Source organism: Gouania willdenowi, chromosome 4, assembly GCF_900634775.1.
Source record: "Gouania willdenowi chromosome 4, fGouWil2.1, whole genome shotgun sequence".
Classification (NCBI taxonomy): Eukaryota; Metazoa; Chordata; class Actinopteri; order Blenniiformes; family Gobiesocidae; genus Gouania; species Gouania willdenowi.
The window spans coordinates 25,568,342-25,592,360 of record NC_041047.1 but is presented as its reverse complement, the minus strand read 5'-3'; the positions used below and the strand labels follow the sequence as shown (position 1 = coordinate 25,592,360).

The window sequence follows — 24,019 nt, the reverse complement described above, 5'->3', positions numbered from 1 at the left end:
CCCCTGCAAATATTGTTGAGTTTCATTCACACCTGTGACGTGCAGTCAGGGTAGGCAGGGTAGACAATGCCTCCAAGGGTGATTTTGATTGTTTTAATTATAATATAATTTCCGATAGCCTACAGTACCTATAAGTTTGAAAGTGTCAGCATTTTGTGCGTTTCATAGCCCAAATGACTAAACATCGCTATTTCCTGGTACGGCAGAGACGCTGCACAGTCTCACTCCGCTGTAAGGCAGGAGGAGGCCACACCCTCTCCCAAAAGCTCATTGCTGCTCTGCCTCTATTCCCATAGCATGTGTTTAGTTTACATGTGTTTGCGCATGCGCAGTCAGTTCCCTAATATGAAAACCATTTACGTAAAAAGGAAGATTGCTACGCTGCCTTTGGACGTAACCGTGCTATGCTAAATGCTATACATACGTTCACAGTGCATGCTGCTACGTTCTCTAGCTAGTGGGCGGGATAACACTACAGGCAGGATGACAGCGCTAGAGATGATAAAGAAACTTTCTTTTGTGGAAAAACGACAGCTTTTAAAAGATGGGAGACCAACACCTGAGCTACCAGAGCTTCAGCAAAGGAAAGGTCAGAACATTGTTTGTACTTTCCACACTGAATGGAACAAAAGGAAGGAATGACTGTGGATGCGCCTCACTGAGGCTGTTCTGAGTTGTTGTTGTTGCCATTTTCTCCGTGTTTCCAACACAAACAACGGATGCGCTGCCGTGTCATGAGATATATCTTGTTGGGATGGAGGCTATATTAAATAATTGTGTTTGTTTCTTTAATGGTGTTTTACGATCTTGATTTTGTTAGATTAACACTTGCCAGCCGAAACATATGAAGTCGTCATTGGTGTTGACATTAGTGGTCTCGATTTGCAACGCCCTGCCTACCCAACCCTAGTGCTCACGGCACGTCACTGATTCACACTATGATTCTTATTTTCTCTGTCATTTTTATTTTCTCCTGTAAGCCGAAATGGATGCTCCATTGGGCTGGATTTGGCCCCCGGGCCTTGAGCTTGATACAAGTGATTTAAAGTGGATGTAGTTGCACAGTGAGGCTAAGGACAACAATACTAAACCCACATGCACTCACTGATTCACATCTGCTTATTTCTCTAAAGTAGAGTCCCATGTTGCAGAGGAGTCCTAAATGTGCTCAAAGACGTTAGTGCAGTCGATTCTGACGGCATCCAGAGTCAAACTTCCTCTGCTCTCCAGTGGCTCTGCAAAAATGTTGAGACTGGGAAAGAAATGCATGTCTGCACAGTCTTCTTCCTCCACCTTGTACTCCTCGTCTGAGCTGGCTGAGCCGTGTGCTGTGATGTAGTCCACAGTAGTGGTGGTGTCCATGGAGGCCTGCGTGTGCTCGGAGCTGTCTGAGTCCTGGGAGAAGGTCTTGATATATGTGGTCAGAGGGTAGAGGGGGCACAGCTCTGGGCTCTGAGGAGACAGTTGGGATGAGATTGTGTGTGCATAGGTGACGCCGTTGTGCTCGTGCAGCTCCTCCACGTCCACGAGGACAGGATCCTCCTCCATGCCCACACTGTAGTTACTCAGCTGTAGCTGGAGGTTCATCTTACCCTGTGCAGACACCAAACATGGTCTCAACTTTTTCACGCAAGAAGTAATTGATTGTGTCACATCTATGTACAAAATAGAGATTAGCCTGCAACTGCATGATGAAAAGTAACCATGTGATCAGAAAAATAACAAAGAACAAATCATTAACCAAAGACCAAGTAAATGCTTAAATAAACTGGTTTGCAAAAGTATCCTTACATCCAAATGCTTTTCATTTCATTAAGATCTCTATTAGCTTCTGAAATCTAAAATGGGGTCTCATCAAATTCATTGCATGCATTGTATACATTTTTGCACATGCACAGACACAGAATAAAAAAAAATAAATAAAAAAAACATAATTTATTGTAAATTCCTTCTGGATAAATAGTTAAAATAATAATCCTGATGAATGTGATCAAACAATATTTTAATCTGCTTTTAACCAGGGTTGGGGTCAAGTATAACTGTAATTGCGTAATTGATAATTATTTACAATTATGATGTAACTATCACTGTAATTATAATTTAAAAAATCTGTTGCCGTTGCAATCACAATTGAGTTTAGATAACTGACATTGTAATTGTAGTTGGCATGGAAATTATATAAAAACTGTCAATGGAAAAATGGAAAAATATTTGGATTCTATTTTTTTTTTAGATAAGACTATCATAGATCCTAAAAACTAGTGCAAATATGATGAACACACTTAAATTGGGGTGAAGATCCAGTAAGGCATGAAAAAATGTGGAAAAACACCCACATTTCAGAGATAAGACTGGAAAAATCTGGGATTTTTTTTTTCTGTTGAGACCATTTTAATATCTAAAAAAATAATTGAAATCTAAGTGTATACTGACAGAAAAAAAGGCCCAGACGCCCAGACTAAGAACATTAATACCAATATTTTCATTGATAAGGAAGCCTAACAAAGGAACCAAGAGATGAGAAACAAATGAGATGATAAATGATTTTTTTAGTGTATTTTACAGCTGATTTAAGACATGGGTCAAATCTGAGCAGTTATCATAAGAGATGCTAACATTAAGCTAACACAAGAGGAAGGTCACATTTTTTAGGGTTATTTATTAAAGGCTCAGTAATTGTGATTAATTTAATTTAAACTTTAGTAATTGAGAACGTGATTGTAAATGACTTTCAGGGGAAATATAATAATTTCAATTTTAATTGTAATTGGGGAAAAAATGCAGGCCACTGCAATCATAATTGAGTTGTAGTTGATCATAGATAATTGAAGACGTAATTGTAATTGAAAAATGTAATTGACCCCAACCCTGCTTTTAACCTTAAATTTCATAGTGTTCAAAATTCTGAATCCAAATTTGACTTATTTGAACTATTATTTTTTAACTTTTGTTATTAAGTACATGATTACCTTGTCTTGGTTGTACCCTTTGGCCCACTTGCTATTTGCAGGATCGGGCACAGGATCGGGCATGAAGAAGTGGAAAACCTTACAGAATCTGACGGGAATGCAAGAAAATGCAAATACAAACACAAATATGTTCATCAAAATTACAAGCAACCAAACTCAGAATAATAACCAATGCATGTAGACAGATGTCAGCTACTGATAAAACATGTCTGACATTAGACAAAAAACCCATATTGTTCAGGTTTATTGAAAAAAATGTGTGAACTGTTACATGTTTTCATGTAATCAAGCCAAGGATGTGCCAAAATGACCAGTCCAGTAGCTCAGTGGTTGATCATGGCAAATTTACTCATTTTTAGTTTAGCTGAGCAAAACCCACGGATCTATCACTGATAAGGCGTTCCTTAATATCTCTATAGCACAAAGATTTCCAAAGGAGGAAAGATGTTCTTGTCCGTTCTAAAATACTCTAAAAATGATTGAATTAGGATGAAATATGAAACAGCCAGCTGTACAGACTTAAAAAACCCTGAGTCATTTTTCAGACATTTTTCAGTCTCAAAAACTTCATTCATTCAGTGTCGTTTTTGTCAACAAGACTATGGCATTTTTTAAAAAATTTTTTTTTGTTGTTGTTGTAAATGCACGTTGACAAAAGCTACATCAAAATATATTGATATTTTTGTTAACTATTAAAAACTAAACTATAATTTAGTCACATGGGACAAAATCCAATCAAAACTCATGTGGTCTTATCATTGATCACATTATTTACAAACCACATCAAGTTAATAAATGTTAAATTAATCTTAAGAAAAAAAATAGAATAAACTCTTATGCTGTATATTTTAGCCAACTACATCTGTAACAAATCTTAATTTAATTAAATTGACTAATACTGCACTATAACTGAAATAGTTCTGATGACAAAATTTGGACTAAAACTGAATTGCATTTTCGTCAAAAGACTACGACTAAAACTAAATAAAAATCAACTGCATTCATTGCAGTTCTCATCTTTACAAAGAAACAGCTGCATGTCATTGCACTTTGATAGACACAGACAGTAGCTATTCATTAGTTTGTGAACAAAATATGAGTAAAAAAAAAATAGAATGTTTTGAAGGGGGCACTTGTTGTTAACTGACGCATTAATTGTAATGGTCACATTTAATATATAAACATATGGACCTTTTGGTATTGATCAGAAATGAAAAGTAAAAACAATACTTTGCTACTTGGCTTTTAAAGTCACTTTTTTGATGGCAAAAAGTTTGGCACAAAATATTATTTGTTTTAAAGTCCTTTTGTCCTTTATTGGTTGTCTGTCATAAAAGTTCAACAATAATTATTGGATCAGTTGGAAATTAGTTTTTGTTGCACCTGAGACTCAATCATGCACACAGGTATTCATCAGGTCAGTTTGGTGAAAGTATTCTGGACTAAACAAGGAAGTTTGATGGAGTAACAAAACTTAGAGAACATGCAAATCCTGTCTCAGAAATGGAACCATAGTTGAGGTGGCGATGCTAACCTGCTTTCACTGTTGGAGTAGCGTTGCTAACGTACCTGTGCTTCACAGCTGAATTTTGCCACAAACACACCAGTACCGCACCGATAGTGAAGACCACAAACACCGAAAGAGTGAAGATTGAAGTCTCTTCTGCAGGGAGAAAAACTCAGACGTAATATTATGCTGTGGACATTTGGCATCACAAATAAAACACTGCAGACATTGTAGCTCTCGATGGTGAGGTTTTGGCTGATAACAGGACTTCTGCTGATTGGAACTGGTATTTTCATTTATCGCAAATTCGGATTATGATGGAAGCATTATTGGAATCCGCTAGTCATCAATGGAGGGGGCCGAGCTCTCAGAACTCAGAACTTTCAGATGGAATACACCGTGGACCTTAAAGAGGCTGCATGCCCGTGCCCCCCCAGCGGCTGGAATCCTCTCCCCTACTCCACCTCGCCCCTGCCCCCAACACCTCCACAATAGGGAATTCAGTTTAAAACCAGCTTTTTCCCCCCTCACCTATCCTTCTGTTGTTATGCCTTTTTTTTGTCTAAATACAGGGCGCCGCTCTTGTGGCTCCCCATAGTTCTACCGCTCTTGTCTCCCCACATTATAAGTGTTATATATGTGATTGTTTTTTCATGTTTTCCTTGGACGGGATGAAACTGAAATGAAATTTTGTTGCTCTGTTGCTCTGTAACGTGTGAAATGACAAATAAAGCTGATTCTAATTCTGACACGTTTGTGCAGAAAAATAAAAAAAATGCCTTGAGTATGAGCGGGGGCTCCTGGAGCAATTATGACACGCCCCAGTCTATGATATGAATACTCCAAAGAACAATCGAGAACACTTAACTTTAAGTTTTATACATAAAGGCTGATATTACACTGTCATTATCTGTCACGAGCATTAATAAGGTGTCATGAAGACTGTCAATAAGTATTGCTCGCTAAATTATGATACCTTTGGAGCTATGTTGGTATTTTTTGGGTTAGGTGGAGGGATCTAGATGGGCTAGGTAGGGATAGAAATCTTATGGGCACGGGCCACAGGAACCCCTTCTCCCCCTGCCTACTCTGCCACAGATTGCAGAGTAGGCAGGGGTGAGTTCTTTTAAAAGGGGCGGGGCCAACAGTACTGTTCATGACGTAAGAAGCCACCAAAACATCACAAACCACCATTCTCAGCCAATAGCTAAATTCTATTCTAATAGCCATGTTTCAACCCAGAGGGCAGTCACTCAGTTCTTGGGTGAGCTTTAGTAGCTTTTAAACTGCTGTGTAACAGAGAGTTATCTATTGTTGCTTGTATCACAAGCTCACATTTGTTTTTATGTTAATGTTCTACTGTAGAGTGATTTGACTGTTCAACTGTTCAAACTATCTTTGGTCATTTATGGGGACATGTTACGTTCCACGTTACGCTGAAGCTGCTTACGTTTTATGTAGAGCTTGACCTTCTGGCTTAAAGGACCTTCTCCTTTGGCAGTGGAAGCACTCATCCACATTCTGTAGACTCCTGAAGACACATCAGCCATTGTGTACAGCCTTTGTGTTGATGCTACAGGGTCTGGAAGTAAGAACAATACAAACAACAAAGGTTGGATGCATTCAAACATTCAACAGCAGCACTTTTTCAGTCTTCCCGTCAAAATAAGGGATCATCCGAAACTGTTAGTGGGCCACATGTCTCACTTGAACAAATGCTGTGGTATGTTACCATTATGTTTCATTTAAGTACTCCATTTCCATCTAAACCAAAAATTCTTCTCATTAACATTAGGCATTAAAATGATTGATTTAATCTCTGTATAATGAGCAAATGGCGACTTTATTCCCCTATCCAATGGAAAGAGATGACATTAAAAACTAGTGCAATACTAGTGCAAATATGATGCACAAACTTAAACTGGGGTGAAAAGGCAGCAAGGCATGAGAAAAAAGTGACAAACACCTCAAATCAGAGGTAAGACTATATATAGTAAAAAAAAAAAAAAAAGAATTCTGAGATAAGACCCTAAAAACTAGTACAAATAAGAGGTGCACACTTATACTGGGATGAAAAGGCAGTAAGGCAAGAAAAATGAGAAAAAAAAGTTGAAAATGCAAAAAAATTGACAAACATGCAAAATCAGAGGTAAGGCTATAGTAAGGCATAAAAATGTATAATTTTTTGAAAAAGAAATTCTGAGATAAGGCTATCACAAGACCCTAAAAACTTGTGCAAATATGATGAGCACACTTAAACTGGGATGAAAAGGCAGCAAGGCATGAGAAATGAGAGAAAAAAAGTTGAAAATGTGAAAAAATTGACAAACACCCAAAATCAGAGGTAAAGCTATATATCGTAAAAAAAAAAAAATTAATTCTGAGATAAGACGCTAAAAACTAGTGCAAATAAGAGGTGCACACTTATACTGGGATGAAAAGGCAGTAAGGCAAGAAAAATAAGAAAAAAAAGTTGAAAATGCGAAAAAATTGACTAACATCCAACATCAGAGGTAAGGCTATAAAAGGTATAAAAATTTTAATTTTTTGGAAAACAAAATTCTGAGATAAGGCTATCACAAGACCTGCAATACTAGTGCAAATATGATGAGCACACTTAAACTGGGGTAAAAATGCAGTAAGGCATGAAAAATGAGAAAAAAAAGTTGGAAATACAAAGAAATTGACTAACATCCAAAATCAGAGGTAAGGCTATAGTAAGGTATAAAAATTTAAATTTTTTGGAAAAAAAAATTCTGAGATAAGGCTATCACAAGACCTGCAAAACTAGTTCAAATATGACGCACACACTTAAACTGGGGTGAAAAGGCAGCAAGGCATGAGAAATGAGAAAAAAGTAACAAACACCCAAAATCAGAGGAAAGGCTATATATAGTAAAAAAAAAAAAAATTCTGAGATAAGACCCTAAAAACTAGTGCAAATAAGAGGTGCACACTTATACTGGGATGAAAAGGCAGTAAGGCAAGAAAAATGAGAAAAAAAAGTTGAAAATGCGAAAAAAATTGACTAACATGCAAAATCAGAGGTAAGGCTATAGTAAGGCATAAAAATGTATAATTTTTTGAAAAAGAAATTCTGAGATAAGGCTATCACAAGACCCTAAAAACTTGTGCAAATATGATGAGCACACTTAAACTGGGATGAAAAGGCAGCAAGGCATGAGAAATGAGAGAAAAAAAGTTGAAAATGTGAAAAAATTGACAAACACCCAAAATCAGAGGTAAAGCTATATATCGTAAAAAAAAAAAAATTAATTCTGAGATAAGACGCTAAAAACTAGTGCAAATAAGAGGTGCACACTTATACTGGGATGAAAAGGCAGTAAGGCAAGAAAAATAAGAAAAAAAAGTTGAAAATGCGAAAAAATTGACTAACATCCAACATCAGAGGTAAGGCTATAAAAGGTATAAAAATTTTAATTTTTTGGAAAACAAAATTCTGAGATAAGGCTATCACAAGACCTGCAATACTAGTGCAAATATGATGAGCACACTTAAACTGGGGTAAAAATGCAGTAAGGCATGAAAAATGAGAAAAAAAAGTTGGAAATACAAAGAAATTGACTAACATCCAAAATCAGAGGTAAGGCTATAGTAAGGTATAAAAATTTAAATTTTTTGGAAAAAAAAATTCTGAGATAAGGCTATCACAAGACCTGCAAAACTAGTTCAAATATGACGCACACACTTAAACTGGGGTGAAAAGGCAGCAAGGCATGAGAAATGAGAAAAAAGTAACAAACACCCAAAATCAGAGGAAAGGCTATATATAGTAAAAAAAAAAAAAATTCTGAGATAAGACCCTAAAAACTAGTGCAAATAAGAGGTGCACACTTATACTGGGATGAAAAGGCAGTAAGGCAAGAAAAATGAGAAAAAAAAGTTGAAAATGCGAAAAAAATTGACTAACATCCAACATCAGAGGTAAGGCTATAAAAGGTATAAAAATTTAAATTTTTTGGAAAAAAAAATTCTGAGATAAGGCTATCACAAGACCTGCAAAACTAGTGCAAAAATGATGCACACACTTAAACTGGGGTGAAAAGGCAGCAAGGCATGAGAAATGAGAAAAAAATGACAAACACCTAAAATATCAGAGGTAAGGCTAGATATCGTAAAAAAAAAAAATTAATTCTGAGATAAGACGCTAAAAACTAGTGCAAATAAGAGGTGCACACTTATACTGGGATGAAAAGGCAGTAAGGCAAGAAAAATAAGAAAAAAAGTTGAAAATGCGAAAAAATTGACTAACATGCAAAATCAGAGGTAAGGCTATAGTAAGGCATAAAAATGTATAATTTTTTGAAAAAAAAATTCTGAGATAAGGCTATCACAAGACCCTAAAAACTTGTGCAAATATGATGAGCACACTTAAACTGGGATGAAAAGGCAGCAAGGCATGAGAAATGAGAGAAAAAAAGGTGAAAATGTGAAAAAATTGACTAACATCCAAAATCAGAGGTAAGGCTATAAAAGGTATAAAAATTTAATTTTTTTGGAAAACAAAATTCTGAGATAAGGCTATCACAAGACCTGCAATACCAGTGCAAATATGATGAGCACACTTAAACTGGGGTGAAAATGCAGTAAGGCATGAAAAATGAGAAAAAAATTTGAAAATGAGAAAAAAAAAACCAACCAAAATCAGAGGTAAGGCAAAAAAAATGTAAAAGAATTTGAAAAAAAAGTTTTGAGATAAGGCTATCACAAGACCCTAAAAACTAGTGCAAAGATGATGAGCACACTTAAACTGGGGTAAAAATGCAGTAAGGCATGAAAAATGAGAAAAAAAGTTAAAAATGCAAAAAAATATTGACTAACATCCAAAATCAGAGGTAAGGCTATAGTAAGGTATAAAAATTAAAATTTTTTGAAAAAAAAATTTCTGAGATAAGATTATCACAATACCTGCAATACGAGTGCAAATATGATGCACAAACTTAAACTGGGGTTCCAATAGTTAGTTTTCACCTTTACACATTTATCATAGAGCCCACACAATATAAAAAAGGCTTATTCCAGAATGAGACATACCGAAGGTTAATCTAAGGACTTTCGGGGGGAAAGTCCTTCGAATAACCTTTGGTATGTCTCAATTTCTAGATTAAGATTAAATCGGGGCTTTCGCCTTTAATTGGCCATGTAATGTTACTACATTAATGGAATTTGTCCTCTGCATTTAACCCATCCCTGAGGAGCAGTGGGCAGCCATTTTGCGGCGCCTGGGGATTTTTTTAAAGATTATCTGACATTAACAACATTTTTGAAATTTTGTCAATAAATAAAAACTCTTACAAAGATAATACATCATAATTAGGCATGTAAGTTGGTCAAAATGAGCTTCTGAAGAGCAAACTAAGCATCAGATTATTTTTTTAATTTCATGTTTTAGATGTGGTTTGGCTGTTAGTCTAAATGATAGGTCTGAATCTTGTCTGTCTGTGTCAGAAGAGAATGAATTGAATAATTCGAAAGTTTGGCAGCAACAAAAACGAAAGTAACAGAAACACCCTTTACAAGAAAAGTGAATCAGGCTGATGGTGAAAGTATGGTGGCATAATGTAATAACATTCAGTCCCCAGATGTCAAAATAAAAAAAAATATCATCGAACCATTTCCACAACCTTTGTAAACCTTTGCCAGGAATTGAGTTACCTCTGAAGATGAATGTAGGTTTAACGCCATAATAATAAGGTGACCCTAATGAAGTGGCCAGTGTATCCTATTTACAACTCAATGCCTAAAACAAAATAAAATAAAATCAGATAAAATGAGTATTTACAGAAGGTTTGTCGTTCACTTTCATCCTCTACATAGATGGTGTACTTGGTGATACAACCCCCTCGCTGACTCCTGGGGATTTCTGTCCAACTGATACTCAATTTGTTCCCGATCACATTTTCCTGAACCTGTGGAGCAGCTGATGGAACTGAAACAAAGCAGCAATGCTGGGTTTAACAAATGGCAATGATTAGCTGAAGTGAGAACATTCCTGTAGTGTTTACCTGACTCTGACGTGGCAACATCTGTAAACCTCTGCCCACTCACGGTGCCGTCACTATAGACGGCAAACACTGCCCCGTCATAGCACTCAAACGGTTTGATGCCTGCATTACAAAGATGGGGACACGAGTGTTTACTTTAAAAGCAGATTTTTTTTAATCTTATTTAGACATAGTCTTTTGACTAAAATTAAATTCAGTTTTAGTCCAAATGTAGTCATTGGGACTATTTCAGTTTTAGTCAAGTAAATTACATGAAGATTTTAGTCAACTAAATCTGTTACAGATATAGTTGAAATATAAAGTATAAGAGTTATTGCATTTTTTTTTCTTAAAGTTTCAATTGACATTGATTAACCTGATACAGAATGATATTAATGATTGTAAATACACACAGACATATTTGATGTGATCAATGCATAAGATCACATGGTCACATCAGTTCTGATTGGATTTTGTTGGTTTAGTTTTCATTAGTTAACAATAATAACAATATATTGATATAGCTTTGATCCAAGTGTTTTTGTTTTTTTTGTTTTTTTTTTAATTAGTCATCATAGTCCAGTTCAATGTTTCTCAAATGGGGGTACGTGTATCACTATAGGGGTACACAGTGGAACTACAGTAGGTGCTTGAAAGAGAGAAAGTGGAAAATGAACTAAGAAAGCATTACAAATTTGGGGCTTCGTATTATTTATTTTTAAATAAAAAATTATAATCATAATAATGATGATGGAACTGATCTTGTTTGGAACATGAACTGAAAATATAAAGCTCAGACTTGGTCCCACATCAGGAGGGAGAGGACCCGAAATCATAAATACTATAGAAATAAATCCATTCAGGTGGCACTAAATACTGTTTCATTCTACTTATTTACAAAGTTAGTTTATTTAAAATGTGTGTTATCATTCAATCAACTATAGTTATTTTTAAAAAATGTAGTCTATGAAAGCTATGATCAATATTTTTGATGATAAATTTAGGCAGTGGCTATACGTACGGTTGCGTTTCAAAATACCGCCATTCTATCCGTGCGCAGCGCCCTTATTAGGCCAGTTTAGGTCACGTGATAGCTCAGTCAGTGGCCAGTTTAGGTCTCGTGACTAAGACTAAACCTAACCCTAAACCTAGCCCTAAAAATTGTTGCAATATTGGGTTATAACCTAACCGTAACACTAAGACGCTACGTACTTGTACCGGGGGTTGTCCATACGGCAACCGTACATATAGACACTTTGATAAAATCAACACTGGGTGACATTATTTGAGAGAGAAAATCAAAGACGAGAAGCTCTGGTCATACAGCTTCATGTGTTTTATTCTCCATTTACTTTGTGTTCTCACCTGAAAGGACAGAACGGGTGTCATCTATGCCAAGTCTGAGCCATCGGAGCTGAGCCAGCTTGAGGCCCTTGGGGTACCACTCCAACACATAGGCAGTAAGATGCAGTGCACTGTGAGGTCTTTTCCAGGAGATGGAGACACTGGTGTTTGATACTTGCACATCTTGTGGGGGTTTGCCTTTAAGGAAGGAGATTTGATGTATTAATGCATGTTCTCTCACTGCAGAGCCTAAATTTAGCCTCACCTATCCCTCCCATGTATTCCCTTTTTTATTAGAACTATAATCTAAAAATATGATTTTTAATTATCTATTCCAAGTCTTAAGTTTACCCACTCCTTACCTTTAGAGGGGCGGTTGTTTATCTTGGCAGGAGGCGATCTGCCTTTGGAGTTACGAGCCCAAACTGTCACCTCACACTCAGCACAGACTGGGACGGAATAGTTTCTCTGCTCTGCACTGATTCTAGTGATGGTCGGGTCTGGGGTGACCATGATCTCATACTGGATGATCTTCCCTCTGGAGATGGATGTGTCTGCTTCCTGAAAAACAAGAGAAATCCCAAGTGAATCCAGGGTGAAATCAAATAGGGAAACTCAGATGAAATACTGTTAATATAGGACAGGGGTGTCAAATTATTATTTTTAGCTCAAAGAAACATTTTGACCTTAATGTGCTAGTTTACACTTCCAAGTATATTTGATAAATACAGTATATATGGTGTGTACAATACCCAAACAAAAAATTACCCTGCAAAATCTTCACTTCACTTTTGGCTATGGTAAATGGACTAAATGGACTTGATATTATATAGCACTTTATCACCACACTGAAGCAGTCTCAAAGCGCTTTACATATCAGCTCATTCACCCAATCACTCTCACATTCACACACCAGTGGGACAGGACTGCCATGCAAGGCGCTAGTCGACCACTTAGGGTTCAGTGTCTTGCCCAAGGACACTTCGACACATAGTCAGGTACTGGGATCGAACCCCCCAACCTCTCGATCAGAAGACGACCCTCTACCACCTGAGCCACGGTCGCCCTATGGGATTCCCAATGTCCCTCAATTTATGAACCTTGGACTACTATCATACTCTGCAATACGATCCGAGGAAATGGACCTCTACAAAGTTATGTTGATGGCCAGCAAAAAAAACCCATTACAATAAACTGGCTGAAGAGTCTCACTTTAACTTTGCCACAATGGGAAGAAATAATCAGTCACTACATCAGAAATGGACGAAATGGACAATCTATAAAACCCAAGTGCGAATGGGAATCTTTGTAATTATAATACCCTGCTGTTCTGTTCTGTTTTGTTTGATAATTTGTAAATATCATAAAAAAAAATCCATGATTTTGTGACAGGAGGTAGAGGAAATTTGTGGGAAATTGTAGGAGTTATTTCCACAAAAACCACTACTATAGTTGTGTGAAAAAATCACAGGAAAACTGTGAGCCCTGCAAATATTGTGGAGTTTTATTGAATTTGTAAATATCATTTACACAGTGATTCCTGTTTTTTCTGCCATTGTTACACCTGCCCAATGGGTTCCACATGTGCTGTAGAGAGTTGGGACATTTTATTGAGACGGAGAATTGCATATCCTTTATAGGGTTCAGCATGACTTGAAGATGGACACACTTTGTGTCTGCTCAGGTCCTGCTTTCTGTGTGAACTGAAACTGTGGCATCTGCAGCCGTGTGTGTGTGTGTGTGTGTGTGTGTGCGTGTGGTCAGAGGATGACCTTTACGTGTGTTGATGCACAGATATGAGAAGACTATACTGTGGTTACTGTACCACACACACACACACACACACACACACACACACACACACACACACACACACACACACGCACACACACACACACACGCACACACACACACACGCACACACACACACCACAGAAACACTATTCAGCATGCACTTAAAGGACACATAATGTAAAGGCTGACCTTTACTCTCCGTGTTGAGGAACTTATATAAGAAAATACCACTGTACACACCACACACACACACACCCTTAACAAGGATGTAAAGCCTTTAGTTTATTATATAGATTATATGAGGTTTAAAATCAGGTTATGAAACCCACCTTCCAGTAGATCCTCAGAGACTTAATGTCAGAGTCAGTTTGGGTGAACCACACATCCAGTTCTTTGGCAGGAACTGAAAGAATTAAACAGAAAACAACACAGGAGTATAAAAGTACTCACTTTGTAGGCTATTTCTATTCATTTCCCACTTCAGTCAATGTGTGCCCGTCTTGTTGCAAAGAAATATAACCTCAGTATTTCACATTAGTTTGTAAAAATCAGTTAAATTATCAGTATGTGAAAGTTAATGTGCCAAAATATTTAGTTGCTATATTTAGGTATAGCAACGAGTGGCTAATATTAATGCAATATTAACTGAAAGCCCTCTCACGACACAAAAATAAACAAAAAACAAACAATGACAGTGAATTGAACACTTCTTTTTTACATCATATGCACAAACAGGTGTTAAACTCAGGTTTTCCACACCTAAACTCAACACTTACCCTTCACTCCCCTGACTCAATGATATTAAGCACACAAAAATGTACATGTCGTCTGAAATGTACATTCTGAATGTTGCTACTGCTGAACAGGTATGAATGTTACGACGATGAGCCAAAAGGTGAAAATGCAAATGAAGGCAGGAAACCACAAGGGAAGTTTTGTAGTTCTAAGTCCCCACCAACACAGATGACAGTACAATGCATCACATGTGTCAAACTCAAGGCCCGGGGGCCAAATCTGGCCCTTAAGAGCATCAAATTCAGCCCGCTCGTGAAGGTAAAAAACAATAAAAAAAACATTAAACATTTTGTAAATTGCCATTTAATTCAATTGTAGATATCACAGCTCCTCCAAATACAAAAATGTAATTAAAATCCACAATATTTGCAGAGCTCAGTTTATCACATGAGGGCAGTCATTTTGAACCTCAAACCACTCTCAACTTTTCCAAAACGTGGCAAATTTTCCCCAAATTATTCCACAAAATTTCCCCAAATTCACCAAATCAGAGAAATTGAAGTGAAGATCCTGCAGGGACTGATATACTAATATACCTTAACATTTATATATAATTTATACAATGAAGTGCAAACCAATTAATGTTAATGTTAATTTTTCCCCACAAAAAATCTGTGGCCCACTTATGGTCAAACTGGTCTGTATTTGGCCCCTGAAATAAATGGAGTTTGACATGCCTGGTTTAAGGGATGGATACACACACACGCGTGTAAGTGAAAATGTTTGATAGAAATGCAAATGATCAAGATATCGCTTTGTTTCATCTGCATTTAACTTCTTCTTTGTACTTCCTGCTGTGAGAACTCAAATCATCATCGTCATTTGCATTCACATCAACATTTCCCTGAACTCTAACTGTAAACATCTTTAAACATTAGCATTTCAACTGTGAGAAACACTGAACAGTTTTCCAGTTCAGGATGGTGTTCAGAGGGCAATGGGGTTGTACAGCTTACCCTCCTCTTGGGTCCAGTTGGAAACTGTGTTGCTCCAATGGCTCCACAGGCCTGTGCTGAACTTATATCTGACCCTGAAGTCATAAAACCTGTAGGGCTGCAGATGACTGATGGAGCTGGTTACCAAGGAGCTACTCTGGACAACCTGTAGGCAGAGGTGAATCTTACTAAGTAACTAATTACAAGTACTCATATTACTGTACATTAGTTGCTTTTATGGGTATACTTGTACTTTTTTCAGCATATTTCAAAATGGGTAACTTCACTTGTACTTAAGTACCTTTTAAAAGAAGTAAAGTAATTTGTTACATTTCTACACCCAACCATTACTCAGCAAATTATTGTTTTTTGTTTTTCAATGATCAATGGACATTGTGAACCTACAAAAAATGAAATAACCAGACAACAATCAAATGCATCACATCATAGCCGACCAATCAGATTAAATGTAATGCATGCCACCAAAACAGCATTGAATGGAGGTTATTTTCTCAGTTCATACATGTATCTATACTTACAGCTTGAGATTTTTTTTTAAATTTTGAATTGAATTCATTGGTGTTATTTTTTATTTAAAAAAGAATTGTACATTTTGACAAACCATTTATTTTATACAGATGCCTTTGTGGAAAAAAAAATAAGTTCCAGTTGTGCAAGATTTGGTCTCTTCCTTTTTCTACATGAGATGTTTACTGTATGAGAACCATGGCAAGATTTATTACCAAAAATAAACATGGGGTAGAAGTAACTAGTAACTTTTACTTTGAGTACTATTTAATTGAGCTACTTTTTACTTGTACTTGAGTATTTTATCTATGACTTACTTGTACTTGAGTACAATTTCAATCAAGCAACAGTACTTCTACTTGAGTAGGATATATCTGTACTGTTTACACTTCTGCCTGGAGGCCAAAAACTATACTGAGTTTGTGTTGGTGACGTTATCATGTTTCCATCCATCTGTTAGCATTACTCCACTATTCACTAATGTGAGTTAAGGTGATGTTTTTAAGCTGTTTGGTGTGTTTTCACTTCACTGTGTGAAACTTCAGATCTCTGCCAAATGCTATGCCTTTAGTTTAAAGTCATTTATCCAAGTCAACTTGTAGTTTTGAGTCTGAATGTATGGGTCGCCGATCATGAAGTTGCTCATGCTAAATTCAACAGCAACTTTTTTGCAACATTTAGCAACACACCAAGTTTAAAAAACCTTTGACTAGATATACAGCAATACTGTGATTTTTTCTCTCGTAAAAATATGTCAATGTAAAATATAAATGTTACACCCAAATGTAAATGTTAAATATACATGTTAAATCTAAATGTAAATGTTAAATATACATCTTAAATCTAAATGTAAATGTTAAATATACATGTTAAATCTAAATCTAAATGTTAAATATACATGTTAAATCTAAGTCTAAGTGCTAAATGTTAGATCCAAATCTAAAGGTTAAATATTAAATCTATTTGTTAAATATACATGTTAAATCTAAGTCTAAGTGCTAAATGTTAGATCCAAATCTAAAGGTTAAATATTAAATCTATTTGTTAAATATACATGTTGAATCTAAATCTTAAATGTTAAATGTAAATAAAAACGAGTGAAACTAAAAATTCAGCTAATATGCAAATTCACCAGAATGGGCTTTTATGTTAGTATTTCTGGTGAATTAGTTTCACCTGTGAAATTTAGATTCAACATTTAGATTCAGGTTTAACATTTAGATTTAGATTTAACATTTACATTTAGATTTAACATTTACATTTAGATTTAACATTTACATTTAGATTTACAATTTAGATTGAAATGTACCATTTAGATTTAAATGTGCCATTTAGATTTAAATGTACTATTTAGATTTAACATTGACAAAAAAAAAATATCACAAATTTCACAAATATTGCTGTAAATATGGTCAAAAGTAACATAAAAAAAAAATTCACCCATGTTTTTAAACGTGGCTTGTGACTAAATGTTGCAAAAAGTTGCTGTTTATTTTAGCATTTGCAACTTTACAATCGGCGCCCCATATGAATGCACTGAAAACACCTGTTAGAGGATGAAAGGTCAAATTACAGCTTGTTTGTGAGACTTGTGTGTCATTGTGTTTTCACTCAACGGCACTCAGTCATTTCTGCCTTTAGTAATGAATCAGCAGAGTGCATGCTGGGTATGATTTCTTTCTAAAGTGAATGAAAAGTCCCTACATGTAGTTGTGTTCTCTTACCGTGTCTGTAAAAGTTGTCCATGTGTCTGATTCATCTCTGTATTGGATCTCCAGGTTTGCTGCTGTCACTGGCAGCTCCAGTTGGATGATGCACATGGTGGAAAAGCATTGGTGCTGACTGACAGAGGGAGTGGACGGCCTCACTGCATGAGCACAGTCACAACAAACAGCAGAGGAACTCAAAACAGAGGCTTTGTTCAACTATCATACACTGAAAACAAAAAATAAATGGACCTAGGTTTTGAATTGTTTCATTTGGTAATTCTTAAATCACTAAAGTTATTTGAAATTAATTTAATACATTTGACCAACACAATTGATTTAAAGGTGCAGTCTGCAACTCTTATAAAAGTGACTTTTTGTCATATTTGCTAAAGCTGTTAGTATGTAAGGACAGCTTTACATCAAACTAGTAGTTTGTGTGAAAAAAACAGACTCATTGAGTCCCCCCTACTGCTCCTGCAGCCTTTACCAGAATGCACCACGACCGAGCAAAAAGAACCAATCAGAGCCAGGATTTTGTTTGATGGACTGTCTGACAGCTGTTGCTCAGTTTTACAGTGTATGGTCTAGAGGAGTAGAAGATGGAATTAGTGACTTTTCTGCTTGAAAGGTAATTACTGCTGCTTGATTTACATTATGATTGATTTATAATTGTTACACTAGAACTATGTGGTGCATGTTGTTGTTTGTGTGCACGCAGCAGCCTCCGTGGGAGCTGCTATAAGTGACTGTGTTGTTGCTGCTGCTGCTGAGGTTAGTGCACATTGAGAGAGAGAAGCACTGTAGTACTATGCTTTTAACAGAGCATGTTATATTACTGTGATGTTGCTGTCTGGCTAACGTTAGCTTGTTAGCGCCTCTGAGGGAGGGACTTTGGAGTCAGGGCAAGAGAGCAGCGGGGAGGGAGGGGGATAGAGGGATCTGAGAGTTGCGGACTGCACCTTTAATTGACAAATCAATGTTTTGCATTAGTCCAAATTAAAATGAAGGCAAGTCAACTTAAAGTTTTCACTTATCAGTATAACGCAAAAGTAAAATAACGCTGCTTTCTAACCTGATAACATCTTCTCCGCTTTCTTTCTGCAGCACCAAAGAACAGTTAGGTAAGGGCCTTGACCCACCGTGGGAAGTGAACCAGCAAAGCCTCAGGTAACAGGTCCACTTCCCTAACCATTAGGTCACCACTTCACTTATAACCTGATACTTTTGTTGAGTGAAAAATAATAAACTAATCATAAAGTCATATTTTTTTTTAGATATTTTTCTAAAGAAATTCTAGGGAATGAAGAAGAACTGCTGCAGGTTCACTAGAATGAAAATAGCAGGTTGTAGACTGCCTGCACTTAAGGAGAAAAAATGTTTGAAACTCACTCAGAGTTCAACGACTGCTGGAATTCAACTAAAACAGTGTAAAACAAGTGCCAGCGGTCTTTAAATATTGAGTCATCTAGCAAATAAGTACAGTGTACTATCACAAAATTTAAGATTACGGTGCAAAAAATCTTTTAATGCAAAGATGGGACAGATTTATAATTATCAATGCTTGGAAATTAAGCCAGATGCTTTTTTTTAATTAAGAGTCTTACCAATGTCACTGAGTGTATAGTTGACGATGGATGAATTTATCCTCCCCAGCTGATTTTGGGTTTGAACCCAAACAGAGATGAACTGCACAGATCTGGGAATGGTTAAACTGGCTGCTGGTGATTCACTGTAGACTTTCCCAGAATCAGTTTTTACCCTAAAACACAAACAGCTCAACATCTGTTTATATGTTTATTATTTATATGTTACACAGTCCTGAGAGAATGACTTAGTGTCTCACCACAACATTGAAGTGTCCCTGAGGTAAGTGTGACGTCCTCTGTCCCATGTACACACAACAACTCCATTGTCATTCTTTAGGATTTTGTAGATGCACGATATATTTGTGGGGTGGTCTGGTGGGTCTTTAGACAAATAGAAGAGAAAAAAACAGATCCTGAATGCACAAATTAATCTATTAATTTCGGTGAAGCTAATGTATCAATATCATTCAAGTCATTATATCAGAAACAAAACATGGTGTAAATAAAGATGATAGATAGTGACTCAAATGCAGAGTGCCAGGTTTCCTGGTTTGGCTGTTTGATGAATGACTGGTTTTAAGTTGCAGTTTTGGTAGAGAAACTGTTTTCTTTTGAAATGGGAACAAGGACTTTAGTCTGAATTGGAAACTTATCACTGAAGCGTAAGTGCTGACACTTTGTCTTTCTCAGAATTCAACTTATGTAAGGTTTGGTGATGTAAAGAGAACACCTTGTGTCCAAACATAGTATTAAACGATCATTTACTGAATGAATGTGCATCATTTTGTCTGTATTTAAACAATATATAAAAAATACTTGTGTTTAAAATAAATGTATTATTTTATTGATACTCAGCTCTTTTCTCATTTGATCACCAGTCCATCAGTATAACAATTTGAAATATGAAATCTAAAAAACAATCACATATAAAGCTTTATGTCAACCAAGATGTTTTAATTTAGCTTTTCAATATCTGGTAATAAATAAAAAAATAAACTTCTGTTTATGCTTTATAGCCACTTATTGTTTTATTATTTGCCATAAAGCAAGATTGTTATGCCACAATGAAAATTCAATGTTATAATCTATAATAACTTAGTTTTGCCAATTAGTGAGGCCAATAAAAGTAAAAAAAAAAATGCAATTTCACAGATGTTCGGTGGTTGGAAGTGGTTGAGTGGCTGTTTCTCTTTTAGGTTGTCACTGAAGTTAAAGCATAGAAGCATTTCCACAGCAATGAAGGGACAATACTCATTTTACACCTTTACTGTAGTAAGTATTTGCACATTTCCCTGCTATTTCACAGGTTTAATTTGGTTCATTTTAGTTGATCTTGGTCTTAGCTTCAATGACGGCAAAATGTAAAATTTAAAATCTCAATCTAAAATTGTGCAATGCCACAATAAACAAGCAGTTATCACATTTATTTTTCTTTGTCTTTTAATGCATCTTTGATTTTTGCCTACTGGGTGGAAAAATGATCTGGTGGAGGTACGCTTCATAAGAAAAGCCAAATGGGTTTGAAATTGTCTTTTGATCTGGAAATAAATGAATCAATGCTCTCAAGTAACTACTATAGATTGCGCATGCAGGTTTGCTCTGTTCAGCTCCAACTGTTGGAACAAACATATGCATATAATTCATAAAGAGGCGACATTGCGTTGTGAGCTAGAATGACAAATGCAGAATATGGAAAAATGTGAGAAACTCTTTAAGTTTTGCGTTTATAAAAAATGCTGTTTGGATCATAGTGTAAGATATAAAAGCTGATGGCTAACAGTTCTATGTGAGGTTTTAGCAAGTCTTGTTATTGGGAAGGTTTGACCAAAGGAAGTGATCAGTGAAAGCACACACATATCAGGTTAATACTCACATCCTGTGGAGATGTCAATCCCACAGGAATCCAGATCAGGAAAGTTCTCACACTGACAGCTGTAAGTTCTGGAATTGGTTAGATTTATCACATCAAAGTAATAGGTTGTTTCGTTAAATTTGTTTTTTTTTGTCCGCTGCTGAGTCAGAGGGTGGTCTTCCATTAATATCCTACATTTGTCTTTGAAAGTGCAGAAAACCTGAAAACTGTGGCCACGCTCAACCACATCGCCACCACTGGACCAGATGACACAGGATTTCTTCCCTAACAAAAAAATAAAGCCTGACATTAGAAACTGTTGCCAAAAGTTCCATGTGGAGTCAGACATAAAAACATCCAACTCAACATCTGCCTTATAACAAAAAATATACTGGAGGATGATACATTTTAAGTCATTTAAAGAAGCTAAAATTAAATGAAAAATCCATGATCATTTAAAAACTAACTTAGAGAGCTTCTAATGTTGTTCTGCTTTCCAGTTCAACTTTGCACATAATGTTGCATCAGCGAAGACACTTCAAGTGTTTAACCATGTTTTTCTCAAAGCCATTTTCTCCCCAACTCAAGCGCATCCTCAAATGACAATTTCTAGATTGTTAATTTTTCTAATGTATTCTGCTTCGTGTGATGCTTTTAACATCTAGTGTATACGTCACTGAATTTAAATAATATTGTCAATGCTGTAGTGTACTATCGTTTCATACCTTTGATACCCTTTCATTCAACTTTATTCATTTATTCATTATTGATCTTGCACTAAACTGTCTTTAAACTGTATTCAAAAATAGGGATGGCTCAAATCTGTTTTAATTCAAACACATACACTACAGTACTGTGAAAGTAGGTCTTATACGGCTCTATTGTTTTGGAGATACTGATGGAGACAGTCCTGCAAACAAACAATTATACGTTGTCTGACATAAATGTGTTTTATTAAACCGCATCAATCTGAATAAAATGTTCTGAATATCTACAATGCTTTTCAGAATAAAAGCAGGTTCATCGACTTAAGACTATGTATATGGGCTGTTTTTTGTTTTGTTTTTTTTTTATCTCTGTGCACGTAACCCCTGTAATCAAAGCTTCAAGCCTTGCAAATGATGCATAATTAAACAAACAGCACACTACAGAGGAATGAAGGTTTGAGTTCACTGTCATCTTACCTGAGAACACCTGCACGGCCAGCAGAAGAAAAACGCAGAAGAAACACCATGACATATTGCCTGTGGGTCTACAGTGGCCGCACTATTACATGGTAAACAGGAGCTACTAATTTACCTTAAAACAAACAAACAAACAAACAAACAAACAAACAACAAACAAACAATAACAGTTTATTTTGAAAGTTTGGATATATTTTACTGTACAATATTTAAATCTGTGGAGCAGTGAAGAGCTTTAAGAATTATTTCTCAGAATTTAATGAAACAGGGTAAATTAACTATATAAATAAATACATAAATAAACACGCAAAAATGTAGCCTATTTTTTCCCAAACCTATCAAATGAGTCATTAGATCAAATGGTTGATGAAATCACCACACTTGGTCAAAAAAATTCAAATGAGTAATTATCTTTATGGCTCGTAGAAATTGGAAAAACAACAACAACAAAAAAAAAAACAGCAATAAAACTCACCCGAGTATCATCAATGTTTCATTATGTCATCCTATAAAGTTCCGTCTGATGTGTGAGCTGACACATCTTTACTCTGAGCCGTCTCTGGTGTGATCTGTTAAACTTGTCCAACACCACCTCAGCAGTGAAGCCACGTTTCCTCTCCAGAGACCACTCACTCAACAATAGCAGTTTGTTCAAGTGACGACACATTCCTTTCCATTATCACTGAGTTTCTTTGAAATGTAGCGACAACTCCTTTTACGTCATAACTGAAATTAAATTAGCTCTGTTGATTTTTACAACAAGATTAATTTACCTTATTATTTAGGGTGCAGAAATGCTCTCTTCTTGAGTGACATCTATCACTGTAGAGCTGCTGTATATCGTATTACATGCAGCTACGAAAGCATGAATAATTCATGGTAAAGAGAATTCTCATTCAGTGAACAAAAGACCCCCTCAAATTGTCGCGATCAGGAAGTGAGAAAATTCAGGAAACAGGCTTTAACTGCAAGGGCTGCATGCAATAGAAAAGAAGGGCGAGGAGCTCAGTTAGTATTACTGTTCCAACAATGAGCTGAAGGCTGCAGCAGGTAAAGCCCCATGAGACTCTCGCATCAGTGTGTTTTGGAAAAATGATACACTTTCTTACATTTCATTGCTAAGAATAGAACCACTAGATGTCACAGCTAATAATAGATGTCAAGTGAACATCATCAGCGTAGAAATGACGTCCTTAATCTGACTAACCTTTAAAAAACTGTGATCTGCTATTATCATCCCTGCATTTTATTTCATGAATATATCTTCATTATCTGTTAATTCTGATTATGTTCTTATTTCAAGATAGACAGGCCTTCACATTTACTCAAATGTTCAAATAGGATGCTTGAAAATCAAACACACTGCGGGAGACAAATCCAGTCAGATTTTACACATAGTCAAGGAACGCATAAACAGCTTAGTGGTTAAGGACGCTGGGTTTGTAAGCCTCACCTGGGCCGTCACTGTGGGATGTTGAGCAAGTCCCTTAACCCCAAAACAGCTCCCCAGGTGCCGCAAAATTGCTGCCCACTGCTCCTCAGGGATGGGTTAAATGCAGAGGACAAATTCCATGTATGTAATAACATTGCATGGCCAATTAAAGGCGAAAGCCCCGATTTAATCTTCACAAAAATGACTGACTTTTGTTAGATTAAGTTGCCAGCAGAAACTAATGAGTATCAGTTGCACTCATCTCTTAGTTTGTGAATAATATTAATTCATCTATCCATATCTGTGGTACATTTCAGTTTTTTTTAGGCCTAATATATAGAGGTAAACTACTGCAGGAATTCCCCAAACATGAAAATAC

At 36.2% G+C, this 24,019-nt stretch overlaps 1 protein-coding gene across 3 annotated transcripts; it reads right to left on the bottom strand.

The window, feature by feature from the left end:
- Positions 1 to 862: 862 nt before the first annotated feature.
- Positions 863 to 23,089, bottom strand: il12rb2 (interleukin 12 receptor, beta 2a). Of its 3 annotated transcripts, none has more exons than XM_028444607.1 (16): positions 22,684 to 23,089; positions 22,209 to 22,323; positions 21,046 to 21,309; positions 19,430 to 19,553; positions 19,191 to 19,345; positions 17,602 to 17,744; positions 15,371 to 15,515; positions 13,949 to 14,022; positions 12,188 to 12,386; positions 11,847 to 12,023; positions 10,503 to 10,604; positions 10,280 to 10,426; positions 5,927 to 6,058; positions 4,539 to 4,632; positions 2,970 to 3,057; positions 863 to 1,593 (listed from the first exon to the last, which is right to left on the bottom strand). In XM_028444607.1, the coding sequence occupies exons 2-16, from the start codon at positions 22,261 to 22,263 to the stop codon at positions 1,159 to 1,161; spliced, it is 2,334 nt and encodes a 777-aa protein (XP_028300408.1). In that variant the 5' UTR covers positions 22,264 to 22,323; positions 22,684 to 23,089; the 3' UTR covers positions 863 to 1,158. The 3 variants fall into 3 exon arrangements, with proteins under 3 accessions (XP_028300408.1, XP_028300410.1, XP_028300407.1); XM_028444609.1 differs by having other exon boundaries at positions 22,209 to 22,314; XM_028444606.1 differs by having other exon boundaries at positions 21,046 to 21,304; positions 22,209 to 22,314.
- Positions 23,090 to 24,019: the final 930 nt, after the last annotated feature.

Bases quoted from the DNA above. Each gene is read 5' to 3' on its own strand.
- il12rb2 (XM_028444606.1), bottom strand. The intron at 19,346-19,429 runs GTGAGACACTAA...TTTGTGTTTTAG, and splicing joins AGGGACACTTCAATGTTGTG to GGTAAAAACTGATTCTGGGA. The intron at 17,745-19,190 runs GTAAGACTCTTA...GTGCTCATGCAG, and splicing joins CTATACACTCAGTGACATTG to TGAGGCCGTCCACTCCCTCT.